At 36.8% G+C, this 17754-nt stretch overlaps 1 protein-coding gene across 4 annotated transcripts in view; it reads left to right on the forward strand.

The window, feature by feature from the left end:
* LOC126368690 (uncharacterized) overlaps nucleotides 1-17754 on the forward strand; it is a 169409-nt gene that overhangs the window by 138617 nt on the left and 13038 nt on the right. For all 4 annotated transcript variants that reach the window (XM_050012800.1, XM_050012798.1, XM_050012801.1 and 1 more), the window contains one exon: nucleotides 14725-14800. In XM_050012800.1, coding sequence (XP_049868757.1) covers nucleotides 14725-14800 — 76 coding nt within the window. The remainder of the gene's footprint in view (nucleotides 1-14724; nucleotides 14801-17754) is intronic.

Genomic DNA, 17754 nt, shown 5'->3' on the forward strand with positions numbered 1-17754 from the left:
CACAAAAATCAAATTGATCAAAGCTGTAACGCCCCAAGGATCAATCAAAAGGTCTATTGTTGCTGTATTGTGTAAAACAAATCATTTATCTTCACCTGCATTATATCACCACTTATCCTCAACGTAATATAATAATTTTCTCGAGTCAAAAATGGAGGAGATGTAAAATATGAAATGACCACCTATTTTATTCAAGACACTTACCTCTATCAGGAACGTGCGTCATGGTTCCCCGGGGTAAATCGCTGCCCGCACTTATTTGAATAAGAATGGCCAAGTTTCAGGTCCCGGGAGATCGCCAACGTTGGGCGAGTTCACGTTTGACATGTCCACTTCGTAATTTAGGAGGAAATTTAGTGCAGCAGTTCTTAAACCAACCGAGGAATAAGAACAAAATACTCTAGGGAACCTAGTTATTCCAGCCAACTTAATTTGAGCCCTTATTTTGAATGTCACAATCCGCAGATTTTTAAGGAAAGTTTTCGTCCCAGGGTACGTCCTAAAACTTTAAGTTTTGTTTTGTATGTCACAGGACGGACGTAAACGAAAAAGTTCTTACCATGATTTAGTGGACACAGGAAAATCATTTATTTAAGGAACGAACTTTATCAAATAGGTACATATTAATATTATTTAAGCCTTATAAGCTATGATCAAAATTCATTAAAAAACTATACAGTCTTAATTTTTTTGTTAAAGATACCGATTTTCTTTAACAAATACGCGATTTCATTATGCAATTCACGATGTATATTGCGAGGTTTTTTTTATAAAAAATCTATTTTTCAAGAAGGTTCTTCGTTGTTTCGCTACGTTGTACTAATCTCGAGAAACCCTCTGCTTATACAACTGTTTAATAGTAAATATCTCCATGCCCTGCCTGACCCGTTTCCTTGGTCAGAATGAGTAACGGCAGCGGGCTAGTGGGATGGAAGCCGATTTGTTACCCGAACATCTCACTGCCCTACTGATGGCACAGACATAATAAACTTTATATAGAGACAGATACCGAACATTAGTAATGCGAACCTAAGTACTGCTCATAATTTGTAACAGCTAAGTCTTTACTAAGTATCTTTATGAATATTTGAAATATTACGATACAAGTCAACGTGTGTATTATACAATATAAAAATATCCGAAAGATAAGCGGCACAATATCGTAATAAAAGAGTATTACGTTTTAATACAAAATGTGCATATCATGTTAGCTGTGCATGTTCGTTTTCCATCATATTTTATACGCGGGGTTTATATGATCCTACCGAAAAACTGGAACATAAAGCCATCAATATAAAAGCTTGTCGTAAAACGCGAGTACATCGGCGGATCTATGGCGATGAGAAAATATAAATAAAATTTGTCTTCGGGTCGCATACGTATTAAGTTTACGCGTATTCGTCCAAATACAATTTTAGGAAGGAAATTGCCTCCCGGTGGAAACCCGTACAAATGGAAGATGTGATATTAAATCTGGATGACAGTTATTAGGACACTGCCGAGTGCTCGCTGCGAGTTCGCGAAAAAAGAATTCGCAACGAAATGATATTTTGCTGACGAAATTTTTTAATCAGGACGGGAATGAGGTTTGGCCGCCCGCACTTTATTTGAATGCGCGAACCACGTATCTAGACCTTATTAACATTTTTTTCGGGAAATATAATTTGGAGTCAACTGTACGCGTGTAAAAGCTCTGGAAAATAGCAACCGAATTTTATTGAAGACGTAACGACAGTGTAACATAATGGAAGTTGCAAAAGAATAGGTACGTATCTAACTTATAATTTCATCTAACTCTTACTCTCTATTTAATTATATTTAATTATAAATTTAAAAAAAAAATTTCACTTTAGCTCCTTTAATATTGGGATTTTATCAAAAAATGAAAAATATATGAAATTTTACAAGGAAAATGGTTTGTTGACGCCTTGACAAAGCTGAAAAATAACAGATGTGCGAGTTCGGAGCAGGTTCTTTGCAGGATTAAACAAGAATTGAAAAAAAGAACGCCTACGGTGCCCAGCAGCAAAAGTACAAAGAAAATTTATTTTATAAACGCCTCCTTAACTCGCTCCAACTTTTTCCCTTTGTAACCTTGTATTACAATAAACATTGTTTTCCTCCCTTTTAGACTCACCTAAATGCTGTTAGAGGAGTTTGTCTATTCCTTTATATAGGTACCTAAAAGTTTGATCCAGGTGTTAACGGACTGTTTCCAAACTATTTTCTTGGTATTATGTTATTGTTGAAACTTTTTACTTACGTAGACTGTTTACTGTGAGTGGACTTCTAAAATTGTTTTGCAATCTCTGTCACAAAGTTACTCTGCAGAGTTGTGACCACGCCACGTGACTCGAGTAAATTCGTGACAAACGACGGCTACGTCATTATTCGTGCATAAAAATTGTATCAGTCACGGCCCATTTGTTTTACTTTTATCACCCGTCCTGCTGGTAAACAAACGTAAATTATGTCTCCAAATCCGCTTACGTTTTGACGCAGCGCTGTATAATCTTGTTAATTTCCGCCGATGTACAATAATTTACTTGTAAATGCGCTGTCTTCGATAAGTAATACATTAATCTAATTACGATTTCATTGGCTTACACAGCAAGTTTCAAGTAACTTTATACTTTCCTAACAAAAGAGGGGTTGAGATTTATTAATTTATTCGCTTAGTGGGGATGCTTATCATTCGCTGTTATTATTTACAAAAGCTACTTTCACTTATGTCGTGTTTGATTAAGTATTAAGTTTCTTTACTACAGAATTTATGTAGGTACTTACCCAGTTCGTAATCAAAATATTTGAAATTTCTTAGTCAGACCTAGGGCCGCCTAGTCCTCACGCATGTTATCTCAATTTTGTACCGAGTGACAGCCCTCAGTGCTTGCCATTTTGTCCGGCCAAGTAGATAATTCCATCTAAAGTAAACCTACAACAAGAAAAGAACACGTAAACGAGAACATACAAAAAATTCATAGGTATACTTAGTCCTTTCAACTTAAATCATAACAATGCAATAATAATACTCGTTGAAGTATATTAATTGCTTCCAAATAATTACATACTCAATCCGTGCCGATAGTGATCTCGGAAATGTTATCATGAGTTACAATATTGTGTAAACAGAATGCCATGTGCCATCAAATCCAATTATGTCTGTATGTATTCAGGGTTAGAGCCTCGCAACTGTGCCGCTGAACTAATAAGGGCAAACTCAGCCGTTTTCATATTTGCACAAATTACATTAATGTTTATTGCTCTGCGTCTAAGGGAGACGTTCACACTGATGTGGAGAGCGCAACCAACTTGTACACCCCGGAGATAAGTATTAATTTAATAGCACGTGATTTCTCGTTTTAATTACTCGTAATTCTGTTTACGAACTTTGCGATTGTATTTACAATACAGTATTTAAACTTAATAAACACATTATAGTTATCCGTCTATTTTGAAAATGTTTTAAGCTTTATCCGGATTTATTAGAAGTAGCGCACAGCCCTCCACGATTTATCCGTCACAGTATGCAGTGCTAAGTGCCATATCTGTTTAATTACGTTACCCGACTTTCCCTCTCTGGCGTCTTTGTACGGCGTTGATTGTCATTTATGTAATTGCCAACATTTCGTACCATCACCGTACCTTGTCTCATTTCAGACGACCAGAAATTAGTTACTCTACGCGAAATATTTTCTTAATTACAAGCCGAGACACAAAACAGAGTCGTGTTCCGTGGCGCTCCGGATGTTAATACCACAATACACGTCTGTGCACACAAACAGACGTAACCTGTGGAACCAGGCCGCTCGTGTTACAATATTTACAGATATATTTTAATGACGTATTGACGAGAGAAACAAGGAAGCTCTTAAAACGTTACGTACGTACATTACGGTGACACGAATGAGGTTTTATGTTACCTTTTCCCCGGGCGACAAGTATTGATGGGTTGCTTGTGCAACAATTAGAAGCCGCCCATTGTGCCTCCGGACTTTCTAAGTGAAATAACGAGTACCACACGCTGATTGCCGCGAAATCGGAATTATACAGAACACCTCCGTGACACGTTAACTCACTTCGTTGTGTCAGCCGCTAATATTGTTCTATTCTCCGCAACCGCGCCTCCTGCGGCCCGCGTAGCCAATGCGACAATAGCACCGGCTGAATTCCTCGCCACTTTTGTCATCCAAGAAAACATTCTAAAGAAATTCTCACCAAAAACACAAAAAATTTAAAAGTTTTTTACAATTTCCTAATGGCAAGAACCGTGTAACTTACTAATCAAATTATCGATACTTTTGTTGAGTCGTGACTGTAAAGTGAACAAAAACCAAAACGGTAAAGCTTTTAATGTGGTATTAAATAATTTAGCCCCCGCAGATGTATTGTGTGAGGGGAATGGGAATTCAAGAGAAACGGTACAAACAACAATTGCTTTCGGTGTTGTCGGTCAGTCTGTGTTTTGTTGAAGGGTTTCAGTAGCAAAGCGTCCCCAATCAAAGCTGATTACAATTCCGGGCGGTTAACACGTAAATCCGATGTGGATAAATATTTGCACGACAGGTTGTAAAGCGGACGTGCCCCGGCGGCTAATAGCCGGGACACAGTTACTCGGCCGTGGCCCGAGCCAGAATGTTTGAAATTTCAATAAACCCTACAAACAAACACACGACAGCCTACGTTCAATATTCGATGAGACTATGCAGCCGTGAAAATTGTTAATAGGAACTTAAACATCAATATAAAATGCTATTCTTTATCTAATTTCAATAATATTATTTATTTAATTTTCAATCATAGAAGCAAAGCGTTATCTGGGGCACGGGAGTGCCCCCGCCAAGTCGAGCAAGGTGAAGTGCAAGGGCAGGGTACTACCTACCTTTTTTCGAAACGTTTCGTCTAATTTTTAAATCCTCATAATTCTGGTCTGGATTATACCAGGTAAACCAAATTTCCAGGATATACAGCCATAATTCCTATAGAATGTTATATTAGCTAGCACAAGATGTTGCTTCAAGTCGTCAAGTTAATAGATGAAAAGAAAAGGCTAAAAATTGTCAAAAAGATATAGGTTCTCCGACTCAATATAGAAAACACGGAGATATTATTTCCCTCGTCGACCAACATTAGTCTCTGTCAACGTTTAACAAGTTACATGATACGAGTACCTACCCACCTAGCAAAACCATAAGGACCTATCGGTTACACAGCTCTTTATTATATTTTTCCAAGTATTATGATTGTGAATTCTTAGCATCGTTTTCATGGGGTGTATATAACCGCGTGTAGCATGAATTTAATCCCTCATAAGGGGGAGTGATATTTCAAGAATTTCATTATGGTGAAACTCTTCCTAGAGCCAACGCTCATTCCGTTTGCCTCGACGACTACAGATTATATTGAAGTTTCTATAAAAGAAAACTTTCGTTATTATTTCCCATTTTAGAATGCAAAGCGGCAAGTTATGAAAGTCTTAAGCCAAAGTCTGTTAAATTCAGATTATTCAGTCCTATCTTATTACTTCTTACTGGTTTTGCTTAAGGAAACGATTCTTCGTAACTTTTTAAAGATCCTCTAAACTTAAACAATTTTAAACTGACTCAATTTACTTAGAATTTCTTATTGTTTTAATTTTGCACTTGCAACATTTTGGTTCTCGGTAACGGTAAATCACGAGCGATTCTTGTTAGAGGCAGCCTAGTTCTTTGACAAGGTGCACTTTCGTGTACAAAGGTGGCCCAGATGACAGGATCAGCTTTTATGTCAAAGGTCCTAGGCCTGTTCTCTAGCAACGCATATATTATCACAGTTAAACCCACCCGAGCAGATCGACTACGTGCGTTGTTTTGGGAACACGACTAAACTAACATAGTCTGTGTATTATCCGGGAAACTAGATTGAACTATTTAGACTTGCTAAAATTAAATTTTCAATATTATTGTCTTCACCAACCTTATAATTATCATTGATCCAAAAACTTTTCCGAAGATACGACATATCGAAACATTAAAACAGGCTGACATTTGAAAATTATTTTGTCAAGAACCTGCTTTTAAAAGGATTCAAAGTTTTGCATTTTAAGTAAGTATAATATTATTCCTCAGCGACGGAATTATTTAAAGTTCGCCTCGTACCTGATGTCGTGGCTAAAATTTAGCAGAATGTGTTGCTTGTGATCGATATAGATGGCGGTAGAAGTTGGTGTAAACTATGAAGTCGTCGTCAGGGTGTTGTGGCAGCGAGCGGCGCGCGAAGAATGCGGCTGCGATCGTTCGACGCGTGACTGTGGATTAGACTGCGTAATACCCAGGCATTACGACTAAATATAAATAATTATAATTACTATAAGACTATAGTACCACCATAGACCGTTGTAAAAACATTGTAATTGTGATTTAAATTCAAATTCAAAATATTTATTTCGGAAATTAGTCCATATTGTTATTAACAGAAAGCTTAACCTTGTATGAGTAACAGATTAACATAAAAATAAGCTACATGGGACAGGCCCGAGTCACCGAATGCGTGCAATCGCACCCAGCGGTTCAGCAGCGGTGAGTTGTGCTGGTCCACCAATGCGCTCATGATTGTGATACATCGTTCAGGTGGATTTAGTTGCTATAATGTTTTAAAAACAATGAATTACTTATTTATGATAAGCAAGACTACCGTAACAGGATTCTTTATCTACTGGTTTTGCAGTAGATGTCTGATAATTATCATCTTCAATCCACAAAGAAAAAAAACTGATACAGTCTGAACTAACACAGGAACTAATACATTGCTCATGAACAATGTTAGGGTAAATGATAGCTTATGCTACTGACCGTACCACTAAATGGATTCATTTTTCAGCGATGTATGAAAAGTGCATTTAACTCCATCTTCAATATGAACCTACTTGCTACATTGTTAGTCTAGATCCAGTATTGTAGCCCAGGTGTAGGTATGCTCCATTATCTACCTGTTTGTTATGTCTGGGGGAAAAACACCCAGTAGCCGCATTGCTTAGTCTGGGAGCATTCTACGGCGTTACCCGTTCTTTCATAGAGCTTATGCTTTTTAATTTACACTGTTTTTGTTGAGAGTCTTAAAGTAGCGTGTGTGAAAAATGTTTTAATTTTATCCTGGATCTGAAAGGCGGACGTGTTAATATAATTTAATTTGTAACAGCATTAACTTTTGCGCGAGTGTTACAGGAAACTAAAGCTTTCATTAAATAGGAATGCTGTTTATTTTAACCAACAGAAAATATCTCTAAAAAATATAATATATCACCTTACAACCCACATGATAGAAGAAGTATAAAGCTACTAGTAATCAATATTTTACAACACTCATTTATTTAAGTACTCTAAAATTATATAATTACATAATCATCATCTTCCCTAGCGTTATTCCGTGGGTGTTGCACGTTGTTTTCCTTCACCGCTGAGCACGTGATATTCATGATCCAAACATGAATTCGAACACAATTTAGAAAATCATTGGTTTAGGTCCGTGGTGGATTTGAACGTGAGACCTTACAATGCAAGTCGAGCGTTCTTCCATTTGGACTACCACGGCTATAAGTACTAGTATTCGACTAGAACATAATGGTTTTTAACTATTATTTTCAAACATGGTAATAACAATTTTCATACAAAAAACAGCGAGTAACAAGCACCTCTAGAGGCTAAATTCCATTCCGAAACAAACACAACTTTGTCACTGTAGCTGTAGAATGTGGCGAATAATTTGAAATGAACTAAAAAGCTCTGAATTTCCAAAGACTAAACCGCAAATTATCGTGGTCACAATAAAATTCGCCCAGGACGTTCCATTATAGACCGCACACCGGTCGAAACAACGGTGCTATATTATTTTTATCATAGAAAATGTAGAATTATAACGTTTTATGTTAAATATGCCCATTATTATCAAAAAAAGCCAGTTTTTATCAAAGTAGACTGGGGGCATTTAAGATGATATGGGTATCTAGTCTGAATTCTTTCAAGAAGCCTGTTCTCGAGACGATAATATAATCATGTGCACGAGATGATGTAGTGGCTAAATACCTAGACCACCAAATCAGGATTCTTTCCCCCGCCAGATCAACATAGGAAACGAAACGTTTGCAAACGTTTTGTATAGACATTTTTTTGTATGGTCCCGAATCATGATTACGATCCTCATATGACTTTTCATATAAAGATCTTAATCATGATTCAGGACCTCAGAATGCAAAATCATACAGAATCTACAACAACTATTTCGAAGCTCAAAACAAATAGGTAGGTTAGTACATTGGTAAAGCTGCATATTCAATTTAAATCTCCGAACAGGAAGCAAGTGAAGATCGCTATTCAAAACGATCGAACCAGGAAGCGGGTAATATATCATTATAGATAGACATAAGATACAGTTTTAATAAACATAAGTTTGCACTCGTTAGTGGTACATTAATCCTTTGGTATGCGGTAGCCTGGACTCGTTGCGGTCTGATCACGACACGGATGATGAATACCCATAGATTAAAGATAAACCTTACGTGATCCTCGATTAAATGGTGGCCAAGAAACACGAATGAGTAATAGTGTTGATTACTTCGCTCTACTCCCCTATTAGTAAGGTTTAATGCCGCCGTTACTTAATCTTGAATCATTTAACGAGATCTTATCTTTATCTCTTGCGCTTTTAAATTACGTTATGACGGCACGATGCTTGAATGCAAAGTGTGAAACGTTATTAGTATAGTAATACGATTTACTTTTGACGGCTTTTGAATTAATGGTTTTGATTGCAGAAGTGCGTGCTGTCGTTTTTAATTGGTCAGGGTTTAATTGTGGTGTAATTAATGAAGTGACACGAGCAGGTGTCGAATTACGGAACAGTATCTCCCGTAGCTACCGTGTCATATATCTGTTAACAAATACATTATATCCATTTACACACTCATGTAAACCCTGCTGAGTACTATAGGGACGTAATATAACGGGTACACTTGTAGCACTTAAGCGTCTCCAGTCTATCATAATCCTACCCATAATACAAAACCAGACAGGACCTTCCTCGGTCAATATATTTTATGATTTTCTTTCATCCCAGACTATACACGCAAGTATCAAATCCACTTACATCGTATTACTCATGCATTACCTCATTGTTATTAAAAGTCTCGTGACATTTAGCACTTTATCTATTGCTGAGACATGGATTGAGCAACCTCTCAACACGTAAATGGCAAAATGTATTATCTATCATATCGTGTTCAATATGCCTGCGGAAATTTTCGAAACCGCTAGCGCAAGCTTATCCCTTTCTGACATTTCAATTTGTCCTTAGCTTTGACATTGATTAATTGTATACTTGTCGCTTTTGCTGTATAACTGTTTTTGGTGAAGAGTTTTTTTTTTTTTGCTTTTAATATCGTGGTCTTGGCATGGGTTAATTGAGTTGTGTGAAAAATAAAGTCTTAGAACACCGTAGTTACAGTCATCATATTACAAAACGAAATATAGCTGTGATGACAGTAGATATTACCGGCGTAATATATATTATTATTTGGTAAGATGCTTTAAGAGCAATACTCAGACAGTACACAATTGTGTAAAGTTTGTACATTACAAATGTTTCTGTAAAACGTCCTTCATTTTCCACTTAGCTGCCAGATATTACAATAGATAATTTAGTAACGGAAACTAAAGGGACAGTGAATGACGAAAGTTGACAAAACAACCACGACAAGCAACTTGTCGAGAATTCCGACCTTGCGGTCGTTCTAATTGTCACAGCTAAACGACAGTGAACGGCAAACATCAACATAATAATGCGTTCAGACAATAGTCTGTCTATACCTTGAATGCTTCACGATATAGGCAATATTATACACCACGACCTTGTCACAAGGCGTTTTTTACACGCACTCATACGGAATTTATTGAACGGTTTCCTTAGCAATATTTATAAATGAGAAGACAATAAAACATTTGTAATATCGTTTTGTTCTGGATCGGTATTTATTATTTACAATATTACGACTAAGTAATATTTGGAATCTGTACAGTTATTGAAGTAGGTATAGTACTCAGGTGGAACATTTAACGGTAATGTCTCGACTGGACAAAACATGTCAGTAGTTCTTTAGAAAGTAAAAAAGCATTGTTATTCAAAGACGATTCAAGCCTACATTCCATGTACTGTATAGTAACAAACAGGTGAAGAAAGACCATTTAAAGGAATATATATGTCTTTAATAATATAGACTCGCGTTTGACCACAATCTCACCTGATGGTAAGTGACCCTATGGTCTAGGGCGGATCACCCTTACCTAGCGAATGCCTTTTTGCTGTAGCCTTGAAGACTTCCAGATTATAACGAATTGAAAAAACAGATGACGCCAGTTAGTTCCTGTCCTTTGCTGTTCGCGTCAAAAAGGAAGAGGCAAAACGATTATTGCGGATTGGTGGTATATTATGGAATGAAGTGGGTGGAATTAACTAGTCTACGGACGCCAACAACATTAACCCCCATGAACAAACAATTATTGTTTTTTGTATTAATATGAACCTAGTAGGTACAGTTTATTGGCCGGCTCTATTAGCGGTTTGTGCAGGGGGCAGAAATCTTAAACCCGGATTTAAAGTCAAAACTTTTTCTGTTAAGGGTTTCTGCATTCACAAAGTTCCGGGACTGAAAATTTTGCAAAAATTAAACTTTCCGAAGTACAAAATCGAAGCCAAGAGCGGTCGGCGTTCATTTGAATTACGGGCTCGCTCCGCCTTTTGTAGTCAACTTCATTTAGCGAACTTAAAGGAGACTCTTTTATAGTGAACCAGCAGAGAACTTAAGAGATGCATTGTTGAATCTGTAACAAATTGCACGCCGTGATTACGTTAAGAACTCTTCCCAACGAAGGTGGAGCTTAGATTGCAATTTAACTGTTACCCCCGTTCCGATCGCAATGAATTTAAAAGTGCTGAAGATAAATGGAATTGACTGCCGCCCAGGAATTCTTTCATTAAACTTTTATCCAAAGTGCTTTCAGTGGGTTTGTGTGGAGTTGAATGCGAGATCTAATTAGTTTATTAGTCTAAATGTACAATGTACAATGAATCGCAGGAAGCGTCTAGTGTGGTGTAGAATCAGAAAACTTGCAGGGTATTTCTCAAGTGCAGCTTTATTCTTCATGTTTTTATTTCCGTGCGATGCTCGCTTGCAGTCTTGTCAACAACAAGCCTCCTGTGTCGTGGAGTAGCAACAAGTGCGCAGAGTAAACATCTCGCCGGCTCCTTGCATGATCCCTTTGCATTTATTTACTCTTCTAACATGAAAGGAGCATTTTATTACACTTCATAAATGTGATATATTCCATGTTTGCGGACAAACAAAATTATTGTATACTAATAAAACGTTAACTCGCCTCATTAGCGATACAATATGATTTGTAACAGTTCGATTCACGAATGAATTATAATGTCAACAGACAATTAGGCAGCAAACAATAATTATTCAGTTATAGGAGTTTCATTAAGCTTCAGTAGGCATATAATTCCTATAATTGAACTGTTCCTGTATATAAATAATAATAAGTACCTAAAAATAGCGTTCATAGTTTCAAAATAAACAGAATATTTTCGCTGTTTTCACTTCACCTTTGAGGCAATTTGTACCAAATGTCGTCTTCTATGTTAAGCTTTTATTTTGTTTCACTTTGGAAATTGCCCTCTAGCGTGCTAAGCAAAAGAGTCTAACGTTCATATTGTGTTACTAACTGTAGCCCATAGACATGTTTTTGCTTCTTTGTATGGTTTATTGTATGAACGTTATTAAAAATATATTCGAAGCAATATTTGACTTATTCTTACGTTTGTAAAGATACTTATCATAACGAACATCTACATCGTCGGTCACGTTCAGAAACCAAAAAGGGGAGCAGAAATTTATATCACAATATTCTTATGAATTTCAATAGTAGGAATTCGTGTAATACAAAAAGACGACGTACGTGTGCGTGAGACATTAAAGCGAGAAAGGGTAGGGACGGAGTCGGGAAGCGTCACGAAGTCTGCCTAAGGCAATTTGGTACCAAATGTCGTTCGGAACGTGCCCCACAAATAAAGAGATGGGATAAAGCCGTCGTATTACATTAGGAACTGTTAGGTTAAAACACAATGTAGTTCCGTTTATACACAACGGGATGTCGTCCAAAAACTAATTCTATAGAATTTATTCCTTTAAAATCATCGACATTAATTTTAATTTGCGTAACTATAGAAACTCTTAATAAAAAATGAGATTTCAAATTACTTACGTTCAATAGTACGTCGATTACAAAGCCAAATTAAACGAAAATGCTTGAAATGAAATTAATTTCTTTCGATAAGGCTTCGCGGCTTGATTTCTTCAGATTTAATTTACTTAGGCACAATTTTGATTTTTTTTTAGGGCAAATATTTGCTTGTTCGAATCCCGTCATTTCCTTGTAGAGTCGCCTACTTAATTTTTGTAAGTGCGCATCTATTTTTCACCCCTGGCCGTCGCCTTCGTCCCCCTCGGAAGATTTACGCTTTCGACGCGGACAATAAGCATGCGCCTATACGATATAGGAGCACGGTGTCTGTTGGACCAAACAATATTTGTACGCTTTTGGACTTCGAATACATACTTCGTAAAACAATTTTGAGTTACAACCTATGGATATACGACGAATAATGTCGTATTAAGCCCATCGTACATTATGTTCGAGTACTTATGTGGAAAGTAATAACAATTATTAACTCGATACACATAGGGAGGATTAAGCTAATTCGTGTCTTACACTGTATTCAATATCCATTATTTTAGAACTACGCGTAAATAAAACCCTTCCAATATAAACATTTCAACACATTAGAGGTAGTATTATTAGTAGTACTATTCCTTTCATACATAATATATTACGATTTCAAATGAAAGTGAAAATGATTCTCGGTCATTCCTTTGGAACTTTTTTTACCTCTAGCGTATTTTAAAATGTACGTCTGAATTCGGTGAAAAATTGCGTTCCGCCCACCCTAGGAAACGGCGTATTTTTCAACCATTGGCGTGTATTGAACCGGCGGAACATGAGAATAGGGACAGATAACTTATTTGAAGAAGCACTAAATGTTTGTGTGAATTCGTTTATTGTGAATATGAATTCTAACGCCACGTGTCGGAAAGCTTGTTAGGGAATTTGTTTGACGTGAACTCTGACGATGACGCCCCAATATTAAAGCAAGTTCACGCATAAATCATAAAAGAGAATAAACTTCATTATTATTTCCGTAGAAGTCAATAAAACATAAATACCCGCGCAGTGAATATGTTTGTTAAAATCCCAGTAGTAAATAAAACAACTTAAGTTTGCAGTGAGGAACGCACTTTCATATCTTTCGTGGACTTCACATCTTGATAAAACAATGTTGATCATCGCGTTCTAAAACCTTGATATCGATATAAATTGACCGTTTGTCAGTACTAAATAAAATGACACACATACTATTCAACAGTAATCTTATAAATATAAAATGTTTTAATGTATGTGATGTGGTTGTACTTTATAAATAAATAAATAAATAAACAGTGTTTCTACATCATTGGCATTTTCGGAACCACGCGAGCATTCTTGTTGGGCATATAATTAAACATCTGCGCTCTGACGGAACAAATATTCAGGTGAAATTTTTGAGTTGGCGAGCTCGTAAAACGCATTATCACGTAGTTGGGCCCACGCGGCGACACCAGTGATATTGGGGTAAAAGGGAAAATGCATTGGCTTTTTGTAATGTGGTAATAACCTTAGGATTAGTGCGGTCGGCCGAGCGCCCGTTTTCAGCTTCGCTCACTTCCTTACAGTTAACTCCAACATGCTTACGGTGGAAAATCTTTTCGATAGGGACTTGACATGGTAAACCTAAATAAAGCAATATATAAACTATGTTTTCCAAATATCTGAAATGAAATGTATCGTTTGAAAATATTGAAAAGCGTCATCCCATCCATCTCAGTATTGTACAAACACATTGCATCACGCGGTAAACTCGTGATCCAAACTTGTTACAAAGTTATTATGCACCTGCTTAAATTACGACTCAGAGATGAATACAGGTGTATACGTTCTACAGCCGTTTGATGGATAACCTTTGTGACCTCAGCAGTCATAGTTTACAGGTTGTATAAGGTGGTACTTGGGTAGTCGACCACTTGGGTAGTTGGCTAGTTTTTGCGAATAATTACCTCGTTATTTGCCGAAGAGATACCTCTGGCGGCGCGGCGGAATGCCGTCGAGTGCCGCGAGGCCGCAACTCGCCTCAGCCACACCTCGGCTGCGTGCAGCATCCTTGAAAGGCCGCATTCCACCTCTGTTTACGGTCTAAGTCCTCATTTTCTGCGATTGCATATGAATGGAATTATCTATCTAGTGTTTACGCGCGTTTCGCAACCTACTGCCTTTCTTACACCAGAGATCGATTATACCTAAATTGAAAATCGGTGTTGTAAGCTCTATTGAATAAGTTGACCACATTGAGCTATTGACTAGATTACATGCTGCCATTATTTTTACTATTTCCCGACACTACTGGACTAGCCTGTCAATTTTAATATAATTATACCATTACATAAACATATGGTATATTTAGTATTATAAACTCTCTCTCTCTATTTAAGAGCTGCGCTCTTGTCGGTGGACTAACATAATAATATTTTATTTGTTCCAGAATATTTTGGATAAATTCAATCCTGGTGCCCGGCAGATGATAACGGCTGGCAAAGCTTACTTGAAGGCTTTACATGGTAAGTTATTAAACTTTGAAATACGTTTATTAATTTTAAGCTATGAGCAAGTTGCTTGGAACGCGAACGATAAAACGTAAACAACCTTAGATTTACTTAATAAAATAAATTATCAAAACCAATTTAAAAAAATAGCAGTAAAGTACCTGGCTTGGCCTGTGGCTTCGAATAAGCACCCAATGTGACTTCCATTGAAGGAAGGCTTTTAATAAAGATTTAATAGCGGAGGTACTGCGATAACAAACCGAGATACAAAACTTGTCACATCCACTATTCCATTTTAAACCAACCCGGTTTAAATGTTGACTGAGCGTAGTTAGGTTTGGTCTATTAAACTGAAACAAATTAGTTCACCACGGCGCCTCAAATTATAGTAGGACAAGCTACAAGAGCCATACATCTACGGAATGCTCAAGTTTATTGTTGCAACGGCGGCGGCGGCATAATACTGTAGATAAGCCAGCGGAGACAATTTGGCACAAACAGCCCCGCACCCCAGGCCCCACTGCGCCCTGCTACGCCGAACTATGCCCCACTACGCCCCACAACGCCCCAGTACACCCCACTTCTAGAGCCAAACAAGCGAGGAACACTGAGGTTTTGCATATAGATGCACATTTGGCTTACAAAATGTAAATTAATTGTCTACGTTTCACTGAATACGCGTCATTCGGAGTTATTGTTTTGTACAAGGATTTCACTTTCGACCTAATTTTGTGGAGCAATCATCTTGATTGAGAAGTAAAATTGAGAAGGCCGTGGCTTTCGCTTGTCAATTAGATGTAAAAGTAAAAATAATAAATTCTCGTTGCGCCTAGTCGATCGTTTTATATTCGCATTCCTTTCTAAATCCGTCTTCCTTCGAGAGCACGTAAATTGAGATTTGAATTGAAAACATAATCAGATAAATACGTTTTTAGCAATTTATACTAATAAACTAAAAACTACGTCATTTTTTGACAGTGGGTTGATCGTCACTTTCGACACACATGAAAAATACACTTCTCGGAAAAAAATCGTAACATTTTGCCAGTTTATATTTGGTAACGATTAAAACAGACAAATGATAAATACGAGTTTTAGAAAATAAAAAATAAAGGACATTTTACAGTGGGTTTTATAAGGATTTTAATTAGGTAATTTTACCTAAACGATGTTCCAAATTTAAATTTTAATTAAACTCGTGGTTTGTTGAACAAATATTCGGAAAGGTGTCGGATTTTTTGAAGAGCAGTAGCAAGTAAGTACGTACGTAAGTAAGTACTTACAGAGTTATCTAGTTCCCAAAAACATGTTTGTATAATTTCTGTTACATTAAGATGTAACAACGAATTATTATTCATTAAAATGTAACAACTTTTTCTTATTCATTAAGGTGTCACAACTTACTTATTTTTACATCAACATAACAGCTTCATTTCCATTTTAAGAGTGGTTATGAAGACAACTTCCGGAGACTTTTGGCACTGCCCACCCCGGCAAGCAAGAGTAATATAATCCTGTTCTTGTACTAGTCGGCCTTCGTGGTACAGTGGTTAGAGCGTTGGGCTCACGATCCGGAGTTCCCGGGTTCAAATCCCGGTGTGGACATTATCACAAAAATCACTTTGTGATCCCTAGTTTGATTAGGACATTACAGGCTGATCACCTGATTGTCCGAAAGTAAGACGATCCGTGCTTCGGAAGGCAAGTTAAGCCGTTGGTCCCAGTTACTAGGTACTTACTGATGTAAGTTAGTAGTCGTTACATGAGCCATGTTGGGGGGCTTTGGCGGCTCAATAGTAACCCTGACACCAGGGTTGATGGGCGTGGTAATCCATCTCACAACCCACACAATAGAAGAAGAAGTACTTACCTAGTAAATGAACTGAGATACTTCTAGTTGATTACCACATAAAGAGAAAATTAAATTGAAAAAATAAAATGAATTTGGTCGGGACCTGAACCCACAGCTCTTGTCAACCCGGCACCACTACCACCACCATTCTAGGTTACCTGATTAGTAGATCGTTTTATAGAATCAATTTCTTAAGATTTAAGCTATTTAAAGTAAAAATTACTACGAGGATCAAACCCACTTTCGCAGAAACGGGAACTTACTTTATGTTCCACTGAGCTAACACGGTTCTTTGCATTTATGTGTATCTAATGTCCATGGCCAATATTGTTTATTTATTGTTAAATACTCATAGTTTATTTGCATACCTGTACTTTATGTATTCAACGACCTATTTACTTTATATTGATACAGCAATAAATTCCAATTGATTGCTTGTCATTAAAACGCATTTGCAATAGGCATAAACTGTAATTATCATCTGTTCATTTGTATTATTCGTTTTATTCCTTATCCGGAACAAGAAAGAAGAAGACTAAAGGCTTGTTTTACCGTTATAAAACCATGACCATAACTGTATGAGACTCTTCCAATACGTAATTATTTATTTTTAGTTTGGTGCAATAAAGTGTATTTGTATTGTATTGTATTGTATTGTAATTTATTGTATTTCATTAGTATCTTGAAAAATATTTCCTATTAGTTATAGCTTCAAATTCCGAGGTTTCTGAGGTTTAGAAATAAAATAAAAAAGGATTGTCGAGTATCGAAAGGTAGAAACAACGTTGTTCCAAGCGGCAACCAAAATCGTACTCATAAACCCAAATTCCGGATAAACCCCGCGTATTTCGAGAAAGTTGCCATAGAAAAGAATATTAACTCACTAAGACGCTTCGAATTCAAAAATATTAATTTTTCAAAATTGGCTTACAATGTCAAAAATTAAATTACATATTATGTAACTAGCTGTAAAACTACTACCACATCGGAATCTGTAACGCTGAGGGAAAGACGTGGCCAGAAAACCTCACAGCACAGGGCCCTAGTCCTACTGTTTCATGTTTTCCTTTGATTTAAAAAAAAAACAGTTTGTATTACTTATTCCTTATTTTTTAAA

This window comes from Pectinophora gossypiella, chromosome 8 (assembly GCF_024362695.1).
Source record: "Pectinophora gossypiella chromosome 8, ilPecGoss1.1, whole genome shotgun sequence".
NCBI lineage: Eukaryota > Metazoa > Arthropoda > Insecta > Lepidoptera > Gelechiidae > Pectinophora > Pectinophora gossypiella.